Raw genomic sequence first — 23,874 nt, forward strand, 5'->3', positions numbered from 1 at the left:
AATTGACATATGAGCTGCAAACTGATCTGGGGCTTCTTTTCCCAGAGCCTCAACTCAAATCAATAATAAATCTAATCCAGCTGCATTTTGTGGTGCAGAAACCTATTTTGCTCTATGATATTCTCCACCATTGTGCATAGTGTTGACTAGTGTGTGCGTGTGTGTGCGCGCGCACGCGTGTGTGTGTGTGTGAGACCATGAATCAAATCGCTGCTCATCTAATCTCTCAAAGTGACGGAGTTCCATCATGCTGGGGGGGAGGGTTCTGCATTTGCTCCAGCTGTATGAGAGAGAGAGAGGAGGGGAAAAAAAACGGCCGGTCCACCTAGTGCTTTCTTCACAGACGCCTGCATGATAATCCCAATCTGTGGCCATTAGTGCACTGACAGAGCGAGGAAAGGGTTCAAAAGGGAGAAAGAAAAAGAGAGAGGAGAGAAGGAGGGAGGGGGCGCCTGGACAGAGATGCACACAGAGGAGAAAGAACGAGAGCAGGAGGGAGAGCTTTTAAGGGATTTGGCAGTGATTTGTAGAATCTCACTGCTGTAATGTTGTGCTTTTTCTGCACTTTTCCCTGACTCTGCCATGATATCCCACCCTAAAGCTGCAAAAGTCAGCGTTTTCTTTTTGCCTTTATAAATCACAACTTTTTTTTAAACCATTGTTCTCCGGTGCATTTTTTTTCATTGCTGAGAGAGCATACAGACTATCTGAGATGATAGAGGATTTACTTTTGGCGAGTGGAGGAGAGCCGTTACCTCCAGAAATATAATCACATTTTTGGACCCGTGGATGGAGGCCCGCGTGGAACAGCTCGTGTGATGGATAAAATCTGGACTGGTCGATGAATAATGGGCAGGTAAGAAGTGTCTTTACATGAAGGAATTTCTCTTCTTCCAATATGGATGTGATGGTATTTCCAAAAGAGAAATTCTCTGCAACAGTTGTGTGATTTATGCAGCTCATGTTTCTGCAGATTTGTGTCATGCTGACATAAATTTTGAAAATCTTTTAAATTAATTTTCATGAATTAAGCGTTGGATGCAAAGTGCAGAAAAATGGAAAAAGGAGTTTAATCTTGACAGTAAGCTGCAATTTTAAATAAAGCAAATCTTTAAGCATGCAAACTGTTATCTTTTCATTATTATAGCAAAAACAAGATTCTCTGTAATAAATATTGTCGTATCCAAATTCTGCCTCTTCTACACTCTTTGAACTATAATTCTAATCTAAAAAATGTGAAAGCGCAGTTGACTACTGAGGATTTTTGCAGACGATCCTCATGCAGATATAATTAACCTTCTCCAGCTTTTGGAGCATGAAATGCTGTGATGGTTTACTTGATGTTTTTTGTTCTGCAAAATTTATAGTGTTTTCCATCATCGGCTCTCAGCTATTCGTGATAAAAGCTTCCAGTGTTCACGCTGTGTCATCCTGCATGCTGTCTAAAACCTCTTCTTCAGTCACAGCTTTTTAAACAAAAAAAGTGTTGGCATATATAGCCTGAATTTTGTCCTTTATTTCACTTTCTCTGCCCTACTTCAACACACAAAAGCAGAATTAAGTGTGCATTTTTTGCATTTGTACACTTTATTGCCTAATAAGGGAATCACTTTTAGCACTGACCTCATCAAGTCCACACACTGGCAGCTGTGCAATGCAACAATTACAATCTAATTTTGTACAACTTAAAGATATCATGCATCACATGCAAAATTATAGAGAAAAATGTGTGAAATTACCTATTATAGACACAGAGAATTTTTATCTTTTGTAATGCTACCATCAAAAATTGCAGGCTGTATTGAACTATTTTCCTATAGATAGATAGATAGATACTTTATTATACTGCATTCTTGTTGAAATTCAAAGTATTCAGTAGCTCACATGTCACATGGAAAAATTAAGGGAAAAAACGTACAGATGTGACAGAATAAATCAAAAGAATCATCCCCCTCAGGTGTCAAAGGTAGAGGGAGTGGCCCGGTGCTGTCAGTACCACTGCTGGTCATCATCATGACATCAGAGGCCCACTCATCCCATCCCTGCTGCTGCCTTGGTACATTAACTGGACACCGGGCATGGCTTCAGCTGCTTTGGGTCCTGCTGCTGGGCATCAGTCCGGTGTTACTGGCCCAACAAGGCACCCAGCCTCAGTCCATCAAAATCGAGGGTGACATCACCCTGGGCGGACTCTTCCCGGTGCACTCCAGAGGACCGGCTGGAGTTCCCTGTGGGGACGTCAAGAGGGAGAAGGGGATCCACCGACTGGAAGCCATGTTGTACGCCCTGGACCAGATTAACAGCGACCCGGACCTGCTGCCTAACATCACTCTGGGGGCTCGGATCCTGGACACCTGCTCCAGAGACACCTACGCCCTGGAGCAGTCGCTCACCTTCGTCCAGGCCCTCATCCAGAAGGACAACTCAGACGTGCGCTGCTCCAACGGAGAACCTCCCATCATCCCCAAACCAGAGAGGGTGGTCGGGGTCATCGGGGCGTCCGGAAGCTCGGTGTCCATCATGGTGGCCAACGTCCTCAGACTGTTTGGGGTGAGATTTTTCCTCCTAGTTCTCTTCATTGAACAGTGAAATCACAGTGAAAGGGAAGAAATTAGGCTGATATAGACGTAAACAATTATTCTTTCAGGATTTCTCTTTGAATCTACGCACAACAGATAACTACAGAGGCACATGAGTGTGCCTAAGACAATTCTAATGGGTTCCAAGATGATAAAAGAGATGAGAAAAATAAGCTACACCAAACTGTGATCATTTTAAAACAAACTTTGCTCTCAGTTTTGCTTTTGTTCCTTTTAAATATTTAATACTTGGGACATCCTTGTGGCTAAAGGTTTAGAAGTGTTTTCTATCTCGATTTCATCATACTACCAAAATAAAGATAAAAAAGTTAGACACTATAAGCGACACCCAAACTGTGATCATTTTAAAACAAACTTTTCTCTCAGTTTTGCTTTCTTTTTCTTTTCAATATTTAATTCTTGGGGACGCCTTGTGGCTGAAGATTTAGAAAAGTTTTCAATCTTTATTTCGTCATACTACCAAAATAAAGATAAAAAATTATACTTTAACCTCCTTGAGCCTCTGAAATCCTCTGTTAATAAGCGAGCTTGAATGAAAAAATATTACTTCATTTTCGGCCATAAAAGGCGAAAAAACATGAAAGAACGTTTTCAGGATAAGAGTCAGCAGAGACTGCACCAGACAGTGAATCAATATGAGGAATACATCTTTCATTTTTGGATGTTTAGACATGCACAGAGATCAATAAGCAGAATTTCTGTGTCAGAACTTACACTTTTAACGTCAATTAAATATTCAGACTAGCTGGACTTTCATTTCTCTTCTGAACTTAACTGCTTTTCTGACATTGAAAAACTTGCCTCTACATTTGGACCAGATAAAATCTTAGTCAGACAATTGATGTTGTAAAAACTTATTGCTTTTGCTAATGCCAGCTATTCAACCTATTCAATCTATCATGATGATGATATTATCGCTGAAGCTGCTGATCTTGAAGGGCCTGTAATCTGAATGAACTTCTGCATTGCGGGCTGTGATAATGACACTTTCACAGGGTTGTGAATCCATTGTCATGTGCGGTTCCTGAAGGCTAATCCCTGTTATTTGTGCTGTGCAGTTTTTTTTCAAAGTGATGATTGACCTTTGATAATTGGTTACACTGATTACAGATTGCTAATAGCAGTGATGGGACACTGAGTCGGCGTAAATCCCACATGATGCTGTCTGCGAGAAACTCCAAATATGTCCAAATGCAATCAGTCGCTGTCAAACTGGGGACATTTGTGGAAGACATAAATGAAAGCAGACGTTTCTGCTTTTAGGGGTGCTACTTGTCATTTCTGATGCTGAGGATGCTGAGTTGAGAGCCAAGGAGGGGCAGCTTGTACACAGGGCCGATGTTAACTACAGCATTATAGATCCCAACCTCCACTAAGCCCCTCTCAGCAGCTCAGGACCCTGGGCTGAAAATAGAGCATCGGGGCAGCGGGATGACATTGGCTCTGGGATAACAGCACCTTGTGACCAGCGTGGAGTAGATTTAGCTAAATGGCGTGTTTCCTCGCACCGCCCATTTGTGCTGCCCTCCGGACCGTGGATGCTCCTCGTATGACGTTAACTATACATTGAACATCTGCTCTTCACCGGGGCGGGAGATGTTTCAGCATCTACCACACATAGTGTCGTTATGCTTTATGCAATAGGTGAGAGCAAATTCCAGATCCAGGTAAAAGTCTTTCTATGTAATTAGACTATTTTTAAACCAACTTACATGTTTTATTCTGCAGTTCAGTTTGTCCAGTTCCAGAACATGCGGCATTTACTTATTGCCCTTTTTTGTATAAAGCTTTTATAAAGTTTCCAAATAGTCCTGGAACAGTTCATTATGTAATAATGGTTGATGAATAAACATTCGAGGGCTTGGAATGTGCAGATTTGCTCGTTTTCTTCTTCTTTGAGTTTTGAACAACTTGTTAGACAAAATAAGAAAGTGAACATGCACGCTCTTGGAAACTGTTACAGACATTTGTTTACTCTTCTTTCTACTGACTATCAGACAGTCTAACTGAAAAAAGTGCTACATTCAGAATGAAAATATTCATTAGTTGCAACCCAGCTCCTAATAAACATAAAGTAAATATATATCAGCAGCACTAAAATGACAAGAATTAAAAATAAAAATAGAAATTTCAAATTTGACCCAATTTTTTTCAATTTGGAGTTCATTTACTGAACTGCATTAAACATTTCTGTTTCTCAGATGGTCAGAAAAAACATGAAAATGCAATTGGAAAAAAAATGCAAAAATAGATTTCTGTAAAACAAGGTAACACAAACAAATTGCCTTTACTGTATGCAGACAGATCATGCTTGCCGTCATGAGCAGTTACTTCCCAAAGGTCCATTCTGAGCCAGGACAAACCCCTTAATCTGTTTAACTTTATACTATCTAGTATTTCATTCCACTGTTTCGAACTATAGCAGCTGTAGTTAAAGATAATTTTCTTTAACCTAAAAGAAAAAATTGTTGCAAGGTAATATGCATATATTGTTTACTAATAAAATCAAGCTGTTATTTCAGCTTTTATGAAGCACTTGGAATGCACCTGTGAGCACATTTTCTCTACTAATTCCTTTTTTGAGGATGATAAAAATACATATTCTCAAGATGCATGTTTGTTATCCTCTCTTTAACTTGTGCCAAGTGTTCAGTCCACTTCTTTCAAACTGCAGTCATTTCAGTCCTTTATTGACTGTGAGATTTCAGCTGGTTAGATTATAAGAGGATACTTTTGTCAGAGATACAGCTTATTGATTTTAGCAAGTGAATTGCTGCAGATGCTTCTGTGGGATTAATTTGGAGAGGATTATGTGTTGTCTTGTTCATTACAAATTTGTGCGCAAACATTTGAATCACCTCGCTGACACTGATACAGACTCTTCTAGACATTCTCGGTGGACTGCTCACTATGATTTGATGGTTAAAGAGTTTTATTTAGAGTTTAGACAAAGTTCCCCCGTGATTGAGGATGTTGTCTGAAACATAGAGGGCCAGCTGATCAGTAAATTTGAGCTTGATGGGGTAAATGCAGAACAGCAAATTTAAGCTGCACGTGGCCATCAGAATTAAATATATTGTATGGCTTACAGCTGAGAAATGCTAACCTTTTTCTAGTCTCTTGATCTCTGTCTCTCCCTCTGTGCTTAACGTAATTTGGCTAAAACCCCTCTAATCCTTCCAGATAATCTGTGAAATGGTTCTCTCACTCCGCTCTCCTTCTCCCTTCACTACCCCTTGTGTCTACCTTTCTCTCTTCGTCCCCTCCAGAGGACCCGACGTTAAGCCACGCTGGAGGACCCGCATTAGCAGGTTCAGAGTTGAGGCTGTCAACATAAACTGTGTCATTAAAGAAGCAGCACACTAGTAAATTAATCTTCTCGTCCATTTTTCCCCCCCAAACAAATGCTTTTACAGCTGTGGCTCCAACCATCTGTATTTCACGGTGACGTGAGCGACATCCTCGACACAGACCAGCTCTCACTTGCCTCACTTCTGAGAATCAGTGAGAACACAGACTGCTGAAAAGATGAATGCTGTCTATATTAGGATTTGAATGCACTACAACTTGTCAGCATTAATGTGGAAGGCCTCTATTTAGACTCTATTAAGGGTTTGTCTGTGAGTAAGTGGTGCATCATCCTCTGGCATGGTTCACTGCCTCTTCTTGTCATCCCTGTTACCTTTGGATTCATATATTGGCCTAATAATCAGCACTGCTCATATTTTCCACTTGACTCGACCCTTTCGTCACCACTGACCCATTCGTGTGTCTCAGATCCCCCAGATCAGCTATGCCTCCACTGCCCCGGAGCTGAGCGACAAGAGCCGCTATGAGTTCTTCTCCCGTGTGGTGCCTCCAGACTCGTACCAGGCCCAGGCCATGGTGGACATAGTCAAAGCCATGGGCTGGAACTACGTCTCCACACTGGCCTCCGAGGGCAACTACGGAGAGAGTGGCGTCGACGCCTTCCTCCAAATATCCAGAGAAGCAGGTTGTGTGTCTGGCTGCTTGAATGTGTTTTCGCTGCTGTGACAATAAGGGATTACTCATTTGTCAAACTGGGTTGTTCTCGCTCATTAAAAGGCTAAAATAGGAAAAAGCAATCCTTTAATACTGAGGGACTAACAGGCCAACCCATCCTATGGGTATAAAAGTACAAATGCTGTTAAAAGAGCTCAGATTTCATGTTATCAAAAATCATATATAAATATTTACATTAGCGGTTGACAGTGCAGATGTAAAATACTGTAGCAACATCTTGCTTTTAGTCACTGTAGCAGCACAGTCAGTGTATTACTTATTTTAGCAACATCTTGCTTTTAGTCACTGTAGCAGCACAGTCAGTGTATTACTTATTTTAGCAACATCTTGCTTTTAGTCACTGTAGCAACACAGTCAGTGTATTACTTATTCTGGATTAAAACATGTCAAGAGTGAATGGTTCGCTGGGAAATTATTCACAGATATTCATGGTCTCCAGACAATGAACTGTAATGAGTCAACTTTCTCCTGAGCATTTGAGTAAAGTAACAACATGGTTATAATAATAGAAAAATTAATTAATTTTTTAATAAGTCATCTCAAGTCACTTCACATAGGTGGAGACCTTACAAACTTACGATATGGAGAGAAACTTAACAAATCCAAAGAGCATCTTTGAGCAGCTCTTTACTGAAAGTTTAAAGACAAAACTCCTCCTTAACAGAACAGAATTTATGGCAGAACCAGGCTCAGGGAGGACTGTCTACTGTCTCAACCAGTTGGGGTGAGGCTAAAGAGTAGATAGACCAGGATAGTAGACAGAGCAGAAACTTGCAAAAAACAAACAAACTTCCCATCACCTTCAGCTGTACTTCGTATTGTGCGCTGCTGAGCAAATGTAGGCATGCTAACACAGGTGCAACTGATTAACAGTAGCACGTAAGCAATGTGAATGCGAGCGTGTTAGCACGGCTCTCTAAGCTCTTAGCGTAGCTCTACACTCTTAGTCTTGCATTATTAATTATTATGATTGAATGTGTCATAATTAATTATGTCTGGTTTACAGACTCTGAGGTTTTAGATTGACTGAATACTATGAGAGAAATGTAGCCTAGCCGCGCTAGACCCATGTTCTGAAGGCACAAGGGTCTAGGGCCGCTCGACAGGGAGGGAGGCGGGCTAAAAGGTTATCTTTCAAATCACTCTGCAGCAATTGGGTAGGTATACAACCAATCAACGCAACAAATAGGCTGACGTAGTTCCTACAGCGCCGGCGGATTGTGGCTAAGTCCCATTAGCTTCCCAACCAGCGGAGCCAACTGGTATATTAAGGATTTGCCATATCCCGTCGGCATAAGTCCAAATACGTCTTTCTTCTCAATGAAACACTTAAGTGCCGTCCTTTGTTTATCTTTCAAGTTGAATTTTAGCTTCAAATCTTTAAGGGCTGTGGCCAAAGCCGAGTCGAAAGATAACTGTTTATTGTGCGCCGGTTGTTTCTGTCAGAATCGTCGCACCTCTTTCGTCACTTAGTTACGCCCGCCTTCTGACTCTACACTTCATGGTGATTCGTCCGGCCAGTTTGAGGTAATCCAACCTCGAGCCTTATGGCAGAGAATTAAATTCGTTGCCGTGGGTTGTCTAGCGCTGCTAGGCTAAGAGAAATGCACATGTACATAAAAACAAGGCCAGTGTTATGCAGGTACAGTGTAAATACAGTTTACCATATTCAAAATCATTGTTTGGCAGGCTGACCAGAATGTCGCCCTAAAAGGGAACACAACTGTCGCTATATGTTATATCATTCTTTTGTACTAAATATATTCAGTTTTTCATCTTTGATTATTAAATATATTATATACTTGTGACCATTTTGTTGTGCAGTGAACAAAGAAAACAGGCTGGTCAGTAATACCAACATCTTTCCAATGTCTCTGACACAGGAGGGCTGTGTATTGCACAGTCCATAAAGATTCCCAGAGAGCCCAGACCAGGGGAGTTTGATAAAATCATCAAGAGACTGATGGAAACCTCTAACGCTCGTGGGGTCATCATCTTTGCCAACGAAGACGACATCAAGTGAGTAAATCTCGGCTGCATGCCATACCAGAGACGTGGAATCAGATAAATGATAAAGCATCCAAAAGGACGCTGTTTTATATATAACTGTCCAGTTTTCTACTAATTTTCAGTCCCTCTGAAGAGGAGTGATGTAAAAACAGTGAGTTGAAGCCAAAATGTGTCTTCTTTCAGACGGGTGCTGCAGGCTGCCAAAAAGGCCAACCTGACAGGCCACTTCTTGTTTGTTGGATCTGACAGTTGGGGGGCAAAAAACTCCCCAATTCAAGACCAGGAGGAGGTGGCTGAGGGTGCTGTCACCATCCTGCCCAAAAGAGCCTCTATTGATGGTACATAAAGGAAATGAATGATTGAAAAGTGTGATAAAACTCTGATCTGATATATGAAACTAAGTAAGCTCAATCATGGTCGTACATCATTGTGCACAAATTAGATTTTTTTTTGCTAATTTGAACACATTATCATGGGTATCAATCAAAGACCTGTTATTTTTGACAGCTATGTGTGATTTTCATGAAAATGCAATGTGAAATGCTTCAGGGTTCGACCAGTACTTCACTTCAAGGTCTTTGGAGAACAACAGGAGAAACATTTGGTTCGCAGAATTCTGGGAGGATGACTTCAAATGCAAACTAACTCGGCCCGGCATAAAATATGACCCCAGTAGAAGGAAATGTACAGGTAGTAATCTTATGGTTTAATCTGCAGGGTCACTGGAAATAAACATTTTAATTTATCTTATGCCAGTGCGCAGTTTGTCTCCTCATAACGACCTTGTGTCCCATTCTTGCTGTCTGCCAGGCGAAGAAAGAATCAGTCAGGACTCTCAGTACGAACAGGAAGGGAAGGTGCAGTTTGTGATTGATGCTGTGTATGCCATGGCCCACGCTTTACACAGCATGCACCTGGACCTCTGTCCTGGCTATATGGGCGTCTGTGAGAAGATGGACCCAGTTGAAGGACAGATGCTCCTCCAGTACATCCACTCTGTGAACTTCAACGGTGAGCTTTCAACTTTCAATCTGTTTTTTATCCCACCACTTTTCCCATGTAATGTGTGCTTATTTAGATAAAAGGAGAGTTAAATTCCTTTGCTCACACTTGAAGGGACTTGCTAAGTGATAAGAGAGTTCTGTTGGTAAAAAAAAATCCTCGCTTCCTCACTGCAAGGATGGTTTGAAAAGAAGAAAAGAAGCAAATTTGAAAGAGAAAACAGCAGAAGGGAGGTCAGCTTGAAGACGGAAGCTTTGAGATGCTTCTGTTAATGTACCTTGCTACACAACACAGCGCATTTCTTCAAAGCACCTCCCCTCCCCAGGGCTGCGTCCTCGCTCCCCTCTATACACAACGCTCCCGCTTTTCATCCTCGTCTTTCATAAAAAAGTCACAGTTTGGAAAAATGGAAAAAAAGTGTTCTATGGAAGCATCCTATTTACTGCTCTCCCCGTGTTGGATGACCTTGGTTTGTATGGAAGATTTTCTGATTGAGCGCCTGCAGGGACCTGAGAGGAACATTCAATCACGTTAGGGCAACAGAGCAGAGTGCACTGAAAGACTGTGTGTGGAGGAGAGCCTTCACTAAAGAGCATCCTGCACTCAGCTTTCACATGATTGCACAAGACTGAAGGAAGCAACACAAGCTGATTTCAGCAGTGAGTGGGTGTTCTCTCAGCAGCTAAAGACCAGGGTGAATATCTCCAGCTGAGACAGTTTGATTTGCTTTTGTCCTCTGGCTCAGCTTCACTTTTCTGATGGCCCACAGATCACTAAAACTCTGTCTCCATCGAACAGGTAGCGCAGGAACCGGAGTGATGTTCAATGAGAATGGAGACGCTCCTGGTCGGTACGACATCTTCCAGTACCAGATGTCCAATGTCAGCAACCCCGGCTACAAGGATATTGGCCAATGGACAAACCACCTACGGCTCAATGTAAATATCTGTTTTTAATGGATTTGAGGTACAACTTGAATTCAAGAAGCCCAGTTATTGCATGGAGGAATAACTCCATGTAATAACTGGATGTAGGGTAACATATTTACCCATCCTGGTCAACTGGTGAGACTTTCAAGTTGCGCCCATATGATGTGAACACAGAGTTGTGTCCATTTTTTAATTGTTTTCTGAGCTATGAGTAGTCAGAATAAATGTCTCCAAGTAGGAAAATGTTTCAGTGCATTTGCAAAGAATGTCTGAGGAATCTCTTATATCATTTTAAAGAGCCGGGTTCTGCTCAAGGTTTCTTCTCTGTTAAAAGGGTGTTTTTCTTGCCACTGTTGCCTTAGGGCTTGCTCTTGGGGTTCAGGCATATGGGTTCTGTGAAGCGTCTTGAGACAATCTGACTTGTAATTGGCGCTATACAAATAAAATTGAATTGAACTGAATCATTTTGAGTTTGGTCCACAGAGTCATCCTCTGTATTATCCAGAGTTGGGACTTAGATGAGGAGTTAATTCACTTTAGCATAAAGACAGGAAACAGGGAAGCTCCTGCCCTGACTCTGTCTAAAGGCAAAAATATTGAACATAAGCACCTCTGAAACTCTCAAAAGCTACGACTTCCTGGAGTCTTGCCTTTACTGTAAAACTAGATTTTCCAAGTTGGTCCGCAACAAAATCCAATCACTGAGTGTGTTTAGTCAGGGCCCACGTTAAAAGACTGACAATGAAGTATTCTAAGAGGGCAAAAGAAAAAGTGAGGGTCCGATAAATAAATAAAACCCGGTGTCTATCAGGCTTTACAGAGACTGAGGGTCACCCGACCTCAGCATACAGCTTGCAGGGATGAGTATTACAGCTATCGGTGATAAATCTTCAAGCAGAGCAGTAAGGGGATTAAGAGTCATAGCTGATGCATGTACACCCCCTGTCAAAGGGGAGGGGAGACAGGTTTGAGAGAGGTTCTAATTTATTTGAATGAGAAAGTGTCTCAAAACTTTTGACAGGGGGTGTATGTATGAAATGACACTATAATCCAGGACTGTTGCATCCATAGGCATTTTTCTACAATGCTGAAAGAAATATGATAATTATTTTCTATTAAATATCTTTTTTTTGTCTGAAACAAAGAACAACTACAATAGTGAGCTTTATTTGCACTAGTGTTTGTTTTTACCTTTGGAAACATCCAAACTAGCTTTTCCCTGTTTCCAGTGGCAAGAAAGCGAAGTGCACTTACAGAATTTGAGTTTTTTAATCAAATATTTTAATGTTCATTTTCCTACAAGATTTTGTGGTTCTTCTCATAATCAGAATTTTTGCCTTCTGCAAAGTCATAGCCAGTACTTGACGTGTGTTTGTGTGCATCCATCTCAGTCAGAGGAGATGCAGTGGTCGGGCGGTGACCGTAGGATCCCTGATTCGGTGTGTAGTTTCCCCTGCGAATCTGGCGAGAGGAAAAGATGGTGAAAGGCGTTCCCTGCTGCTGGCACTGCGAGCTCTGCGATGGCTACCAGTACCTGTTGGATGAATTCTCCTGTGACATGTGCCCCTTTGACATGAGGCCCTTACCGAATCGCACAGGCTGCCGGCCGACTCCCATCATCAAGCTGGAGTGGAGCTCTCCCTGGGCCATCATCCCCGTCTTCCTGGCCATCCTGGGCATCCTGGCCACCACCGGAGTCATCGCCACCTTCGTCCGCTTCAACGACACTCCCATTGTTCGAGCTTCCGGCAGAGAGCTCAGCTACGTGCTGCTGACGGGAATCTTCCTCATCTACCTCATCACCTTCCTCATGATTGCAGAGCCCAGCGTGGCCGTGTGCGCCTTCCGCAGGCTGCTGCTGGGGCTCGGCATGTGCATCAGTTACGCCGCCATGTTAACCAAGACCAACCGGATCTATCGCATCTTCGAACAGGGCAAGAAGTCAGTCACACCTCCCAAGTTTATCAGCCCCACCTCTCAGCTGATCATCACCTTTATACTCATCTCAGTGCAGGTAAGATTGTGAATGCCTCTTTCACAAGAACCAGTCAGATCTCTTGCAGAAGTCTAACACTCTTGTATTCTCTGCAGTTGCTCGGGGTGTTCATCTGGTTTGGTGTGATGCCCCCCCATACTATCATCGACTACGAGGAGCAGAAACCTCCAAACCCTGAGTTTGCTCGCGGCGTCCTGAAGTGTGACATGTCCGATTTGTCCCTCATGCTGTGTTTGAGCTACAGTATCGTACTGATGATCACCTGCACAGTGTACGCCATCAAAAGCAGAGGGGTTCCTGAGACCTTCAACGAGGCCAAACCAATCGGCTTCACCATGTACACCACCTGCATCATCTGGCTGGCCTTTGTTCCCATCTTCTTTGGCACAGCACAATCAACAGAGAAGGTGGGAAATTTAAGATTTTACGGGTCACTGCTGGGCATCAGAAGGCAATCCAGGGCTTTGCAAATATTCACACAACTGACTGATATTTGGAGCTGAATTAATTATTTGATAAAACAGATTAATCAACTGACTAACAAATATTTAGACACCTGATTGAGTAATTTTTCAAGCAAAATCCCAACATTTGCTTATTCCAGGTTCTCTATTGTAAAGATTTTTGTCTCATCATACATTGTTGCAAATTTAATGTTTGGGAGTTTTGGAATGACAAAGCAGCACATTTGATCAATTAACTGAGGAAACAATCTGGAGATTAATTGACAATAAAAACCAGAAATGCACTTGGGGAGAGCAGTGCTCCGAAAAAGGCTGTGCTCCTTGCTCAAAATTTAAATATGGCATTCCGAATCCGCATCAAAAATTGAATGGGCTCCTCCTTGGCCTTGCTTCACATCTCCAGCATGTTTTATGAAATTCGGTCTTGTAGGTTTTATGTAATCTCGCTTGCAAACAAATGAATGCACTTAAAATAAACCTTTCCTCTGGCCTTTGTAACTCCAGTTCTATTCATATAACAAGAGAATAAATAAGGGATAGACACTCTACTACAGCTCAGTGGAAAATCTTGTACTTTTCACTTTACTACATTTATTTGCCGGCTTTTCTTACTAATTCATGAAAGTCTCAATGTTACATGCAAAATATGATCACCTTTTAAGATATGATGCAAATAGTAATTACTATTATTATTTTATATGCAGAACACCATATAAAATAGTTCAAATTGGATTAATCAGTCATGATCGATTAATATCACTTTTACAGATACCACTGTGAAACCCAGCGAATACTTTGATTTGTCAATCTTTAATCACATTTTGCTGCTAAATCACCAAGTAAAATCAGAAATGCAGGACTTTTACTTATAATAAAGTATTAACATGATTTGTGAAAAACTAAAGGAAGCAAACAAGAACCTATGCAGAGATCATATATAATAGATTTAGAAATAACTATGTGAATGAAATGATATAAATAGATTTCTACTAGGGCTTATCAGTACACAGTTAGAGTGGCAGAAAGAATACTATAACTGTAACTGTACTACATGTTGTTTCTATGTTGGCCCTGGATTGTTTACAGTATTATCACATGCATATTATTGTATTATTGAAATTATATCAATATTTGATTTTAACCCAGCACCTTTTTATTTTTTCTTTAATTTATATTTTTACACTCCTAATTGCTACCCAAATAAATAGGCCTGCATATAGCTATCTTTTTTCATTACTCTCTAATGAAAAATACCCCCCAAAAATTTTACAGAACCCAATACGACGACATTGGACAATTTATTTTATTCTACCAGATAAGCAGAGATATTTCATCTAGTTTATGTTGAAGAATAGCAGCAAATCTTCACGTTTTAGTGGCCAGTCTGCTTCAGCTCCCAGATAATGTAGGATTTTAAATTTGTAGTAATATGAAAATGTCACTGAGGAACAGAAAAAAAGGTCAAATTCAGACACATTTTTAAAGATTTGTAGATAGAATACATATACTAATTGATCGAGTCATTTTTTGTTTTGTTTTTTTAACGTATAATGTTATGGGCTTAGAAAGTTCACAGCCTGACTCTGAGATCAGGCTCAATCTGCAGCATCTGTGTCATTGAGCTTGGCGTGTGTTGTTGCCAATCAGCTGGGCGGGGATATAAGGAGGGATCTCCTAGCGGCTCAGTTGGTTGTGGGTAGGCGACCTGGAAGGTTCAACACCATCAGTCAGCCTTCTTTCCAGAAACCTAAGCGTCTTTGTGTCATTAATGTCCAGAACCCAGCACTTCTTTCTTTCTTTTGTTTTGGGGAATGTTTTTTCTTTTGAGGGGTTTCAGTTTTTGTTTATTTCTACCACTTTTGGTAGATTTAGTGGGGGATAGTGGTATTTAGCCATACCCTATCCCCTTTTAGACCACATTTTCTGTTTGTTTGTTTCACTTGTGAATAACCTTAGTTTATTTAATTTGTCTGGGAAATGTAACAATAATTAAACACCACTACGTTCACTTCAGATTCTTACAGTAGAGCCTTTGTGTCAGGGCGGGTGCAGTAAACGGTGAAGTGAATCCAATTACGCAACACACTAATAGTAAGAGAGTAAATGAATCCCTCAGATGTTCCGAGTGAAATCTGAGTTTGCTGCCTGTCATGTCTTATTTGCTTCCTGCTGTACTCGCAGGACATCCTGCTTCCACTGTACTGAGAGTTTAGTTTTGCTTGTGGGCTATTTTCTGTCGTCACTAAGTACGAGACTGTTGGGGGGATATTTGAAAAATAGAGACAGGCTTTGACTAATAGAGAGCTGCATTATGAGTCAGTCAGGCTGAAACAATTAAAGCCTGAGGTGCTTTCAAAGTCTTTTCACCTCCTCCAAATGGAAATGAAGTGAATTAAGAAAAGACAGGGAGGGAAAGAAAGGAGGTCAGACGAGCTGAGGAGCTGATAGGAACCCCTTACACAGCAATTCAGCCATCCCATTCAATTAATCATTATTTAGGAGACAAGCTAAATATAGACGGTAACTTTTGTCTGGCTCATGAAAGTAATGACCATTATCCTTCCATCATCTGTAGGGGCACGTGCAGGAGGAGGTGATGTACCTGTCTGATGACTGTAATTACATAAGGAAGCACCATTCATTTTCTGTGAGCCAGTCGATTCACTCGCCTCGGGCCACGCACATAAATACAACCCACTTTACAACTAAATCGCCACATCTCCTTATAGAAATGGAGAGGTCACCGAGAGGAGCTGGGAGAACGGACAGTAGCCCGTGTGATAGCAGGATGTGCTGCTGCTGAGGATAGTGTACAATTTAGGACTTATTTATGGCACAAATATATCTTATTTATGGCACACATGGCTTTATTTATTCATGACCTGCACAGTTTTCCTGAATAATGATGAGTTCATAATTTATTGGAGGCAGATCTCGGGAGAAGTCACATCTCATTATTGTTGGATTTTTCCAATAAGACGAGCACCAGGGAAGAGGAGAAGTGGTCGAAGACCATAAATAGAGCATCCTTTCCCGACTACATATAGCAGGTCATAAATCATTCATCAGGAGGAAAAACACTGCTTCCTGTGCTTTCAGATGAAAACTGTAAGGACCACATTGTGACAGCATATATGATTACATGCAGTGTGTTTTCTTGAACTTCATCATGACATAATCAGCGTACTGATGGAAGGAATATGCAGGAAATAATTGAGAATTTGTTCACAGGTGAGTTTATGAGCACGCTTTTCTGACCTCCTGTGTCTCCGTTGCAGATGTTCATCCAGACCACCACCCTGACGGTGTCCATGAGCCTGAGCGCCACCGTATCCTTGGGCATGCTCTACATCCCCAAAGTCTACGTCATCATCTTCCACCCGGAGCAGAACGTCCAGAAGAGAAAACGCAGCTTCAAAGCAGTGGTGCAGGCAGCCACCGTGTCCACGCACCTGTCCATGAAGTCTAACGAAAAACAGAACGGCGAGTCCAAGATCGAGCCGGACAGGTCACAGTGAAATGACACAACTGAAGTCCAACAATGAGATTCTTTATGATGGGTGCAGATTTTACTGTTAGTTTTTGGCTGGATTGTTTTTTTCCCCCTCCCCTTTAATTATGGAATGAAAATACCAGCAAAGACATTTTGTGGATGATGTTTCTTTTCACACTTATTTATTCAGATCTACTAAACCTGGAATGAAGCACAAAATGGACAACTTTGCACAAGGACTGGGCGCTTTTTTCTTCTTTGTAACGTTCACACATGCACCTCGAATTGACAAGGGGCTATTGCTAGTTTTAACTCTCCCTGGGAAATGCTGTTTGGGGGGGGACAAAAAAGCTTAAATGGCAACCTTTGCCCTACAGGAAGATGTACATGTGTGTGGGTCAATGAGACTGCTCACTGGCTCCAAAAGCACTGCATGGGTTCTGTGTTTTTGTGTGTACATGAATGTTCTGAAACATTGTTCATAAGGAGTGTCATCTCTTTTTCTTCTGATTACACTGGAAGAAAATACTTTTTAAAGTGCACCGACATGTCCTGTTCCTGCTCCTGGAAAGGTGTGATGAAGCACCAAACTGATAGCACTCATGCGTCTGGTTCCAGTCACGCTGCTTTAATTACGGTTATAAATGCAATCATTATGGCACAAGCTGGTTTTATATCATGGAAACTGGAAATTCATTAGCGCAAACAGATACAAGTGATTGTGAGCAGGATGTTTGTCTTCTACCTGGTACTTTTACTGACTCCACCGTGGAGAATAATGTTTGGCATTTCCCCATATTGTCTGTTAAAATATCAAGCAATCTGCTTGAAGGTCAGTTTTGTATGGCAGCATGCCAAAATCATAGAGGAACCACCTTTATGTCAATGCATGGGAACCATTTAAGAAAGCTTTCTTTGATTTTGTGCCATGCAAGACCCTCCATCACAACAAATTTAGATTATTTGAAGTATTAAAATCAATCTAGGTGATGGCAAAATAACCGGATGAGTCAACAACAGGCCCTCTTCTGCCAAAATACTATTTGCAGTATTTTTTTCTCACTTGATCATAATGTACAACTCAGGTTTAACTGTTCTGGGCTCTTCCTTGAGGGTTTCTCTCTGCACTGGCACAACCTCTTTAATATAAATGGATCCAGCAGTAACCATGTGCATTGCATTTTTACTCAGTGCAGGAGTCCTGCCAGATTCATGCCCTCATGAGAGAAAACGCTGTTTGTGCTGCCCTCTGCAGGACAACACAGCTCAGTCACACAACCGTGAAGAAAAGTGAAGAGTGACTCGTTTGTAGACCCCACACAAACCTTAAGAAAAATATTCTTTATTATTTGAGCTGCATCACACTGGACCATTGGAACTAAAAACACCTACATCACATCTACATGTAGGTTAATATAAGAAGACTCTGTGAAAAATAACTGATTGCTTTTCAGTGTACAGAGACGAGATCTGTCCATGACAATCGATGACGTATCAGATAACGGATCAATGATTTGCAGACAAACCGGTCTCAGACATACACAGACTCCTACACAACTACAAAAGGTTTCAAACCTAAGACCAGTCAGGACACAGTCTACACACACAAGTTCATCTCAACACACACACACACACAAAAAAAACTGTACAGCAAGTTTGCCGACGTCACCAAAAAGTCAACATTTGCTTTTGAGTCGGAGGCGAGTTATTGCTTTTAAAACAAAAGTTCAAGCAGAAAGTCCTGTTTGGTGCTGAGAGGTGGAACCGCTGCCAGGCTGCTCTCTGAGCCAGAAGAGCACCAACAAGCTTTTTCCCCTCACAGCCTCCTGAACTCTGATTCCAATATTTACTCAAGGAAGCCGTCCAGAGTGAGACAAGTTGAAATCTTGGGTGGAGGTCTGGTCACTTTTTTCCTTTTAGCTTTCATCAGTGGGCGAATCTCTGATAAAGGAGACTGGAGTGGAGCACTGAGTGAAGGAATAATGCAGTGCAGTTTGTACTGAAGGTTTTTTTCCCTTCATATTTGTTGATTTCAGAATTATGGTCAGACACATAGAAATAACGTTCACTTGAAGCTCAGCTCATTCTTGACCATTAATAGAGCTCTTACTAGTGTGCTGCTTTTACCTAAACTTGAAGAAAACATTGTGCGGGTTGAGAACAACGTTAATAATGAATGAAACTAAGCTGGTATAATATTCCATTGCATTTTTAAACTAAACTTTGTTGAATGCCAGGTCAAAGTATACTACTGTTAGGTCTGACTGTCTTGATTCCACATTGATTGATTCCAGAGACCAATAAGTAGGCAAGATGCATTAAAAAAGCTCAACTCCCTGTTTAGAACATTTCAAAAAAAGCATCTCTGCCTCCTCCTCCACTGAAAATCTATGAAAATACAAGTACATTCATTTTAAAAGTTCAACTGAACCTCAGTTCTCAGTGTGTGTGCAGTTTAGGCTTCATGTTTTCACATCACACATCCATTTTATGGAGAAAAAATAGAATATTAGAATAGTGAAAGTCTGAAGAGAAACCTTTCTTCACAGAGAAGTTCAAACATCCCAGAGAAGTAGCACAGACTGCATTCCAAATGACAGAAAAAAGGATACAGGTTGAATGAATTTAGTTCGTCCTCCTAAACCATCATAACCAGTTCTGACCTGAAACAAACAAACAAAAACAATTCTTTCAATAAAACAGTCGAGGAACAAACGGCACCTTGCAGTAGAAGACATTGAGGGAGATGGTTGTGCTGTACATACAGCTCCAGGCTTCCTCTGAGGGTCCAACATGCTGCCGAAAGTCTTCTTTCTAAAGAGGAGAGAGTTCCTCAAAAAAGGATCCAGGGCTGACTCTTCATCTCGGGCCTGAAACAACAAAACACGTGTCAGTGGCACGTCGACTACATTTAGAAATGGACATTGTCGAGTGACTATTAAAAACGTACTTTGCTTGACGATGAAGTTTTTTCATTGTATTTGGACACAGATGTTCTGAAAAACAAACAATTTCACAGCATTTTCACTAAATTCTTTAAGAGGATCGTTGACAAAGTTAAACACCTGCCTCTGAGTCACCACAACCTCATTATAGAAGAGGGACACACATTTCCACACTGAGCATGAAACTTACACAGGTGGGTCAAGACGCATCTTCTTCAATGGGACCTGCTTCGGTCTCTTGGCCACGTCGTCTGGTGTAGTGATGTCATAGGTCATGTTGAGGTCAATGTCCTCACAGTCTGCTGGCTGGTGGAGGCGAGGCTGCTTCAGCTCCACAGGGGCCGGACTGATAAGTAGGCAGAGACAAGTCATCAGTACATTACCTAGAACAAGTGTATTTTAATGACAGTCAGGCGAAATGTTGAGGTGGTTTAAAGTCCAGGGAGGCACACCTTTCAAAGACGAGCCGGGTGAGCGCTTCATTTGTCCGTGTCGGTGTGCTCAGAGTCTTCTGAAGAAACTCCACCTTCTTCTTCAGACTCTGTGAACAGGATAAATGCAGAAATCACAACCATGGAGTCCCCAGATACCAAAATAAAAGCACACTTGTGTCAATTTCCTCACAGAGATTTCTTTGTCAGCATTCGCCAAATCGTTCTGCAGAGACTTCATGTCGTCTTTGGTCTGATTCACCTCCACTGCAGCTTTTTGTAACTAAAATGACACACATACACACACACAAAAAGACAACTATGACTTAAAAAAATTCACATCCCAGAACTAATTCTTCTTGGTGTGGTGTCTTATTTAAATCAAGTTACCTTGTTGTTGGAGGAGAGCACTTCTCTCTTTAGCTTCTCACACATGTCATTTGAAGACTTCAGGGTTCCCTTTAGATTATCATACTCTCTGAAACAGAGAGGAGGAGATAAATGGTGACGGAAAACTGAATTCATAAGAACTGCTGTTCTAAATGAAGCCTTCCACCACAAAAGTCCCAAAGAGAAACCTGATCCTCCATCATACAAGGTTTGAAGTCGTACTAGATGGAGAAAATCCTACATGTGTCAAAGTTTCAAAGTCCCAGATTCATTAAAACATAAAACATGATAATGGCCTTATTATTGCAAAGCACTTATTACCTCTACCAAAAAATGTCACATTTTTCAGCAGGAATATGCGAAAACTAACAAGCTGATTTTCATAAAAGTTAGTGGAGAGGTAAAGTGCAGGAAAAAAAATATCTATTCAATATTGATCTGGTTTGGGATAGAAAACTGGATATCACAGAAGAGTGGAATATTGGGTTTAGTGTCGGTCTGAGCTCTCAGAGTGCCCTTCTAATTTGTTCTATATCAGTGTGACATGATGCCAACAATCACTGACTGCAGCAGGAGTTTAGTTTCAGGAGCCAACAAGCTGTATAAAAACAAAACCAAAATTCCTCAGCAGTACTTATTGAAGAAGAAATAAGAATGATAGAAAGTTGACACTGTTGGCTCTTTCTATCTTTATATAGCAACTAAGAGAGACCTCCCACACCACGCTGTAAAAGCAAAAGTGTGGACCAAGCGTTCAGTGAGAGCCACAACAAAATGTACGAATTACAGAAAAAATAAGAATTTATTGTGCACCGACTTCATTTCAGCTCAGTGGGAAAGCTTCTACAGCTGTTCAGCGGCTGACTTTGACTTCTTCTTTACTTCACTATTTCAGTATGCTGCGGAAATGGACCGAAGCAGCACAAGCACAAGGGCGACCGAAAGAGAAACGCGTCAAGGGAAAATAACGTTACACATGTTGACGACAACAACTTGTTACGTCCATTCAAAGTGTTTTAAATGCTAACATGGATTAAAGGTTGTGGCTGAATTATTTTGTGGCTCTCGTGTACACAAACGTGCTGGTTGCACATGAAAGGAGGAAAAAAGTGTGGCCGACACATTTTTTGTTTTGGTGCGAGATGCTCCGGTAACAACCAGTGGTTTTGAAAGTTGTACACCTTTAAACTGAAAGTAAATAAAAAAGAAAATGATCTGACGTGTCTAACGCCGCTAAGGTTTCCTACTTTTTGAGAGAGATGCAGTAGATAGAGAGCTGCTCAACCGCTGCCTGGCTGACACCCATATCTGTGATCATGGACTCCACCTCTGCTCTCTGGCCCTGCAACAACACGTCCAGGCTGGGGACAAAACAGCAGCATTAGTGCCCATTTTACATTAAAGGAAGGCAGTGTGCTTTGCAGAACTTGCAGACATTTGTCACAAAACTTCACAAATGTCACACTAAACGAAATATCGTCAAAGACAGGTTTTGGGTTCTGGCTAATTTCTCATTGACTAAATGTGAATATGAAATTGCACACAGACATACTAAAAATTCTAAATGACTATCTAAAACATCTGTCCCTCAAGTGACTTTCAAAGTCTGTCCCTAGCTAGAAGTATAAATATGATTGTGCATAGTACACTGTGGTTACCTTTCATAAGTTTTCATTTTGGTCCTGAGTCTCCGGGCCTCCTCCTTGGCCACCTGAAACTCATTCTGTTGCGTCTCTAAGTATGACATCTGTTTCTGTAAGTGATGAAAGCATTATATAAGATATGTAGCTAGGATCTGAACAAGTGTAGATACAGGGTTTAAACAATGTGGAACATACTCTCAGGGCACAGCATAGCATCTCCTTTTCCATAATCTCTTTCCGCACACTGTCCAGGTCTCTCCTCTGCTTGTCCACGGTGTCCCTTAAACTGTCCATCGCCTTCTGCTTGTCCCGCAACTCTTGCTCTATAAAATCGATCAGACAAATGATCAACCAGCACGGCCTACTTTTCACAATCAAGCATTACTCAATTACAGCACACTTTGGTTTCTTACCTTTAGAGCTTAGAAGTGCCTTCATTCGACCCAGCTCATTCTGACGGAGGGAGAAAAACAGTGAGAACAAAAGCTATGATGCTCTAAATTAAGCCCAAACAATGTTATGGCAAGAAGGACTATATGTTTCTTCTGTGTACGATTATTTTAGGGAGAAAGAGTTACAAATCTTATCACTGACTCATCCGTGCTTAAACAATTTCTTAGTTAAAACCTTCAGTAGCACATTGGTTAGGTGCTGTAAGTTTGGTACCTGCAAGCTTTCTGGGTCCGCGCTGACCTCCTCCTCTCCACTGATGTCAAAAAACAGCCTGTTGATAATGTGCCTGGTGCTGACCTGTACACAGGGTACGACAACATTTGGCTGGTTGGTTCAGTCTGGGCTGGTATAACGTTGGTATAATGTTGGTATTTTGGAAGTAACCATACCTGCTTCCTACACTGTGGACAGGTTTTAGTGGGGGCTGTCTGAAACCACTGAAGAAGACTGACAGGAGATAAGAAAAACAGTTAATTTGGAAAATCACTATTAACTCTATTTGACCTTTTAATTATATGAAGCTACCATTCATAATGGAAAGTGTGTCCGCAGTGGATGGCAGCCACATCTCTGGAGTGATCGAAGAAATCGGAGCAAATTGTACAATATGCTCGGATAGGCATCTTTCAGACACAAAGATCACCCTGTCATGGCAGTAGGAAACATGATTAGAGGAAAGCAGGTTATAACAACTCATGAACTTCGTTATACTCTGTCTAATGAGACATGTATTGTTTGCAACGTTACAAAACACTGTCTGGTGTTCACGCTGGGAACATGTCACCTGCTAGCAACGCTCGTTAGCTAGCTACATGTTGATTATTACCGTTAGCCTTACTACGATCGGATCGGCATACTCACCGAACAGAGACGTTAAGTTATAGCACGGTCCTTCCAAATAAAGTCAAGCATCCCTATTCGTATCAGGAATGTGTCATTTCAATCCAGCTACGGTGAGAATACTAGACAGAACCTCGCTAGCTAATACAAACACAAATCCTCCATAGCGGCTCCGTTTCCCCGCTGTACGTTCAAACGAAGCCCCGCCCCTTCAAGGTGCGTTCGTCGCTCCTTGTATTCACGGGAACTAATGACACTTGCGCAACCAGTTTATCACAGATGTCATTATTTTCCTTCAAACTTGAAAACATAGCCTGTATCAAAAAATGCTTTGCTTTAGACTTTAGAAATATAGCCTAAAAATCTCTCATTTTTAGATTTTTTTTCCGGATTTCATTCATAGTATACACCGTAAATGCACCAAGATTTTTTTTTCGAACATTCTCAGACCAAAGACAATCGTTGTCCCCTTTAGTAGTTAAGTAAGTCTTAATCAATTACCGAGAGAACTTATTCAGATTATAATAGACCCTGTTCTCCATTCGAACACTTTAATAATTAACAGACAGATATTGATGTCCGACGTCCGCTGAATGCACCACAGCGAGAAAAAAAGGAATCGGGAATTGGCTAA

General features: G+C 41.4%; 2 protein-coding genes across 2 annotated transcripts; one reads left to right on the top strand and one right to left on the bottom strand.

Moving 5' to 3' along the window:
* Positions 1-156: 156 nt before the first annotated feature.
* Positions 157-19,497, top strand: grm6b (glutamate receptor, metabotropic 6b). Its single transcript, XM_051948431.1, is given in 12 exon segments — positions 157-856; positions 1,958-2,550; positions 6,378-6,594; positions 8,528-8,663; positions 8,838-8,992; positions 9,204-9,344; positions 9,465-9,665; positions 10,455-10,594; positions 11,977-12,058; positions 12,061-12,599; positions 12,677-12,988; positions 16,324-19,497. Coding segments are annotated over 11 exon segments (2,700 nt in total). The 5' UTR covers positions 157-856; positions 1,958-2,013; the 3' UTR covers positions 16,564-19,497.
* On the bottom strand, positions 17,861-23,435 carry traip (TRAF-interacting protein). Its single transcript, XM_022189117.2, has 16 exons — positions 23,262-23,435; positions 22,926-23,044; positions 22,790-22,847; positions 22,614-22,697; positions 22,361-22,400; positions 22,143-22,270; positions 21,963-22,057; positions 21,552-21,665; positions 20,305-20,392; positions 20,108-20,197; positions 19,936-20,024; positions 19,674-19,829; positions 19,489-19,534; positions 19,304-19,408; positions 19,151-19,201; positions 17,861-18,492 (listed from the first exon to the last, which is right to left on the bottom strand). Exons 2-16 carry the CDS (start codon positions 23,021-23,023, stop codon positions 18,385-18,387), a joined length of 1,350 nt encoding a protein of 449 aa, XP_022044809.1. The 5' UTR covers positions 23,024-23,044; positions 23,262-23,435; the 3' UTR covers positions 17,861-18,384.
* Positions 23,436-23,874: the final 439 nt, after the last annotated feature.

The sequence above is a fragment of the Acanthochromis polyacanthus genome, chromosome 5 (genome assembly GCF_021347895.1).
Source record: "Acanthochromis polyacanthus isolate Apoly-LR-REF ecotype Palm Island chromosome 5, KAUST_Apoly_ChrSc, whole genome shotgun sequence".
Taxonomy (NCBI): Eukaryota; Metazoa; Chordata; class Actinopteri; family Pomacentridae; genus Acanthochromis; species Acanthochromis polyacanthus.

What these genes read in the sequence shown, in the direction of transcription:
- traip (XM_022189117.2), bottom strand. Translation starts at nt 23,023, where the DNA reads ATGCCTATCCGAGCATATTGTACAATTTGCTCCGATTTCTTCGATCAC. An exon ending in CACACTTTCCATTATGAATG is followed by an intron (nt 22,848 to 22,925) that starts GTAGCTTCATAT and finishes ATCTCCTGTCAG; the next exon opens with TCTTCTTCAGTGGTTTCAGA. An exon ending in ATGCGTCTTGACCCACCTGT is followed by an intron (nt 19,535 to 19,673) that starts GTAAGTTTCATG and finishes TTTGTTTTTCAG; the next exon opens with AACATCTGTGTCCAAATACA.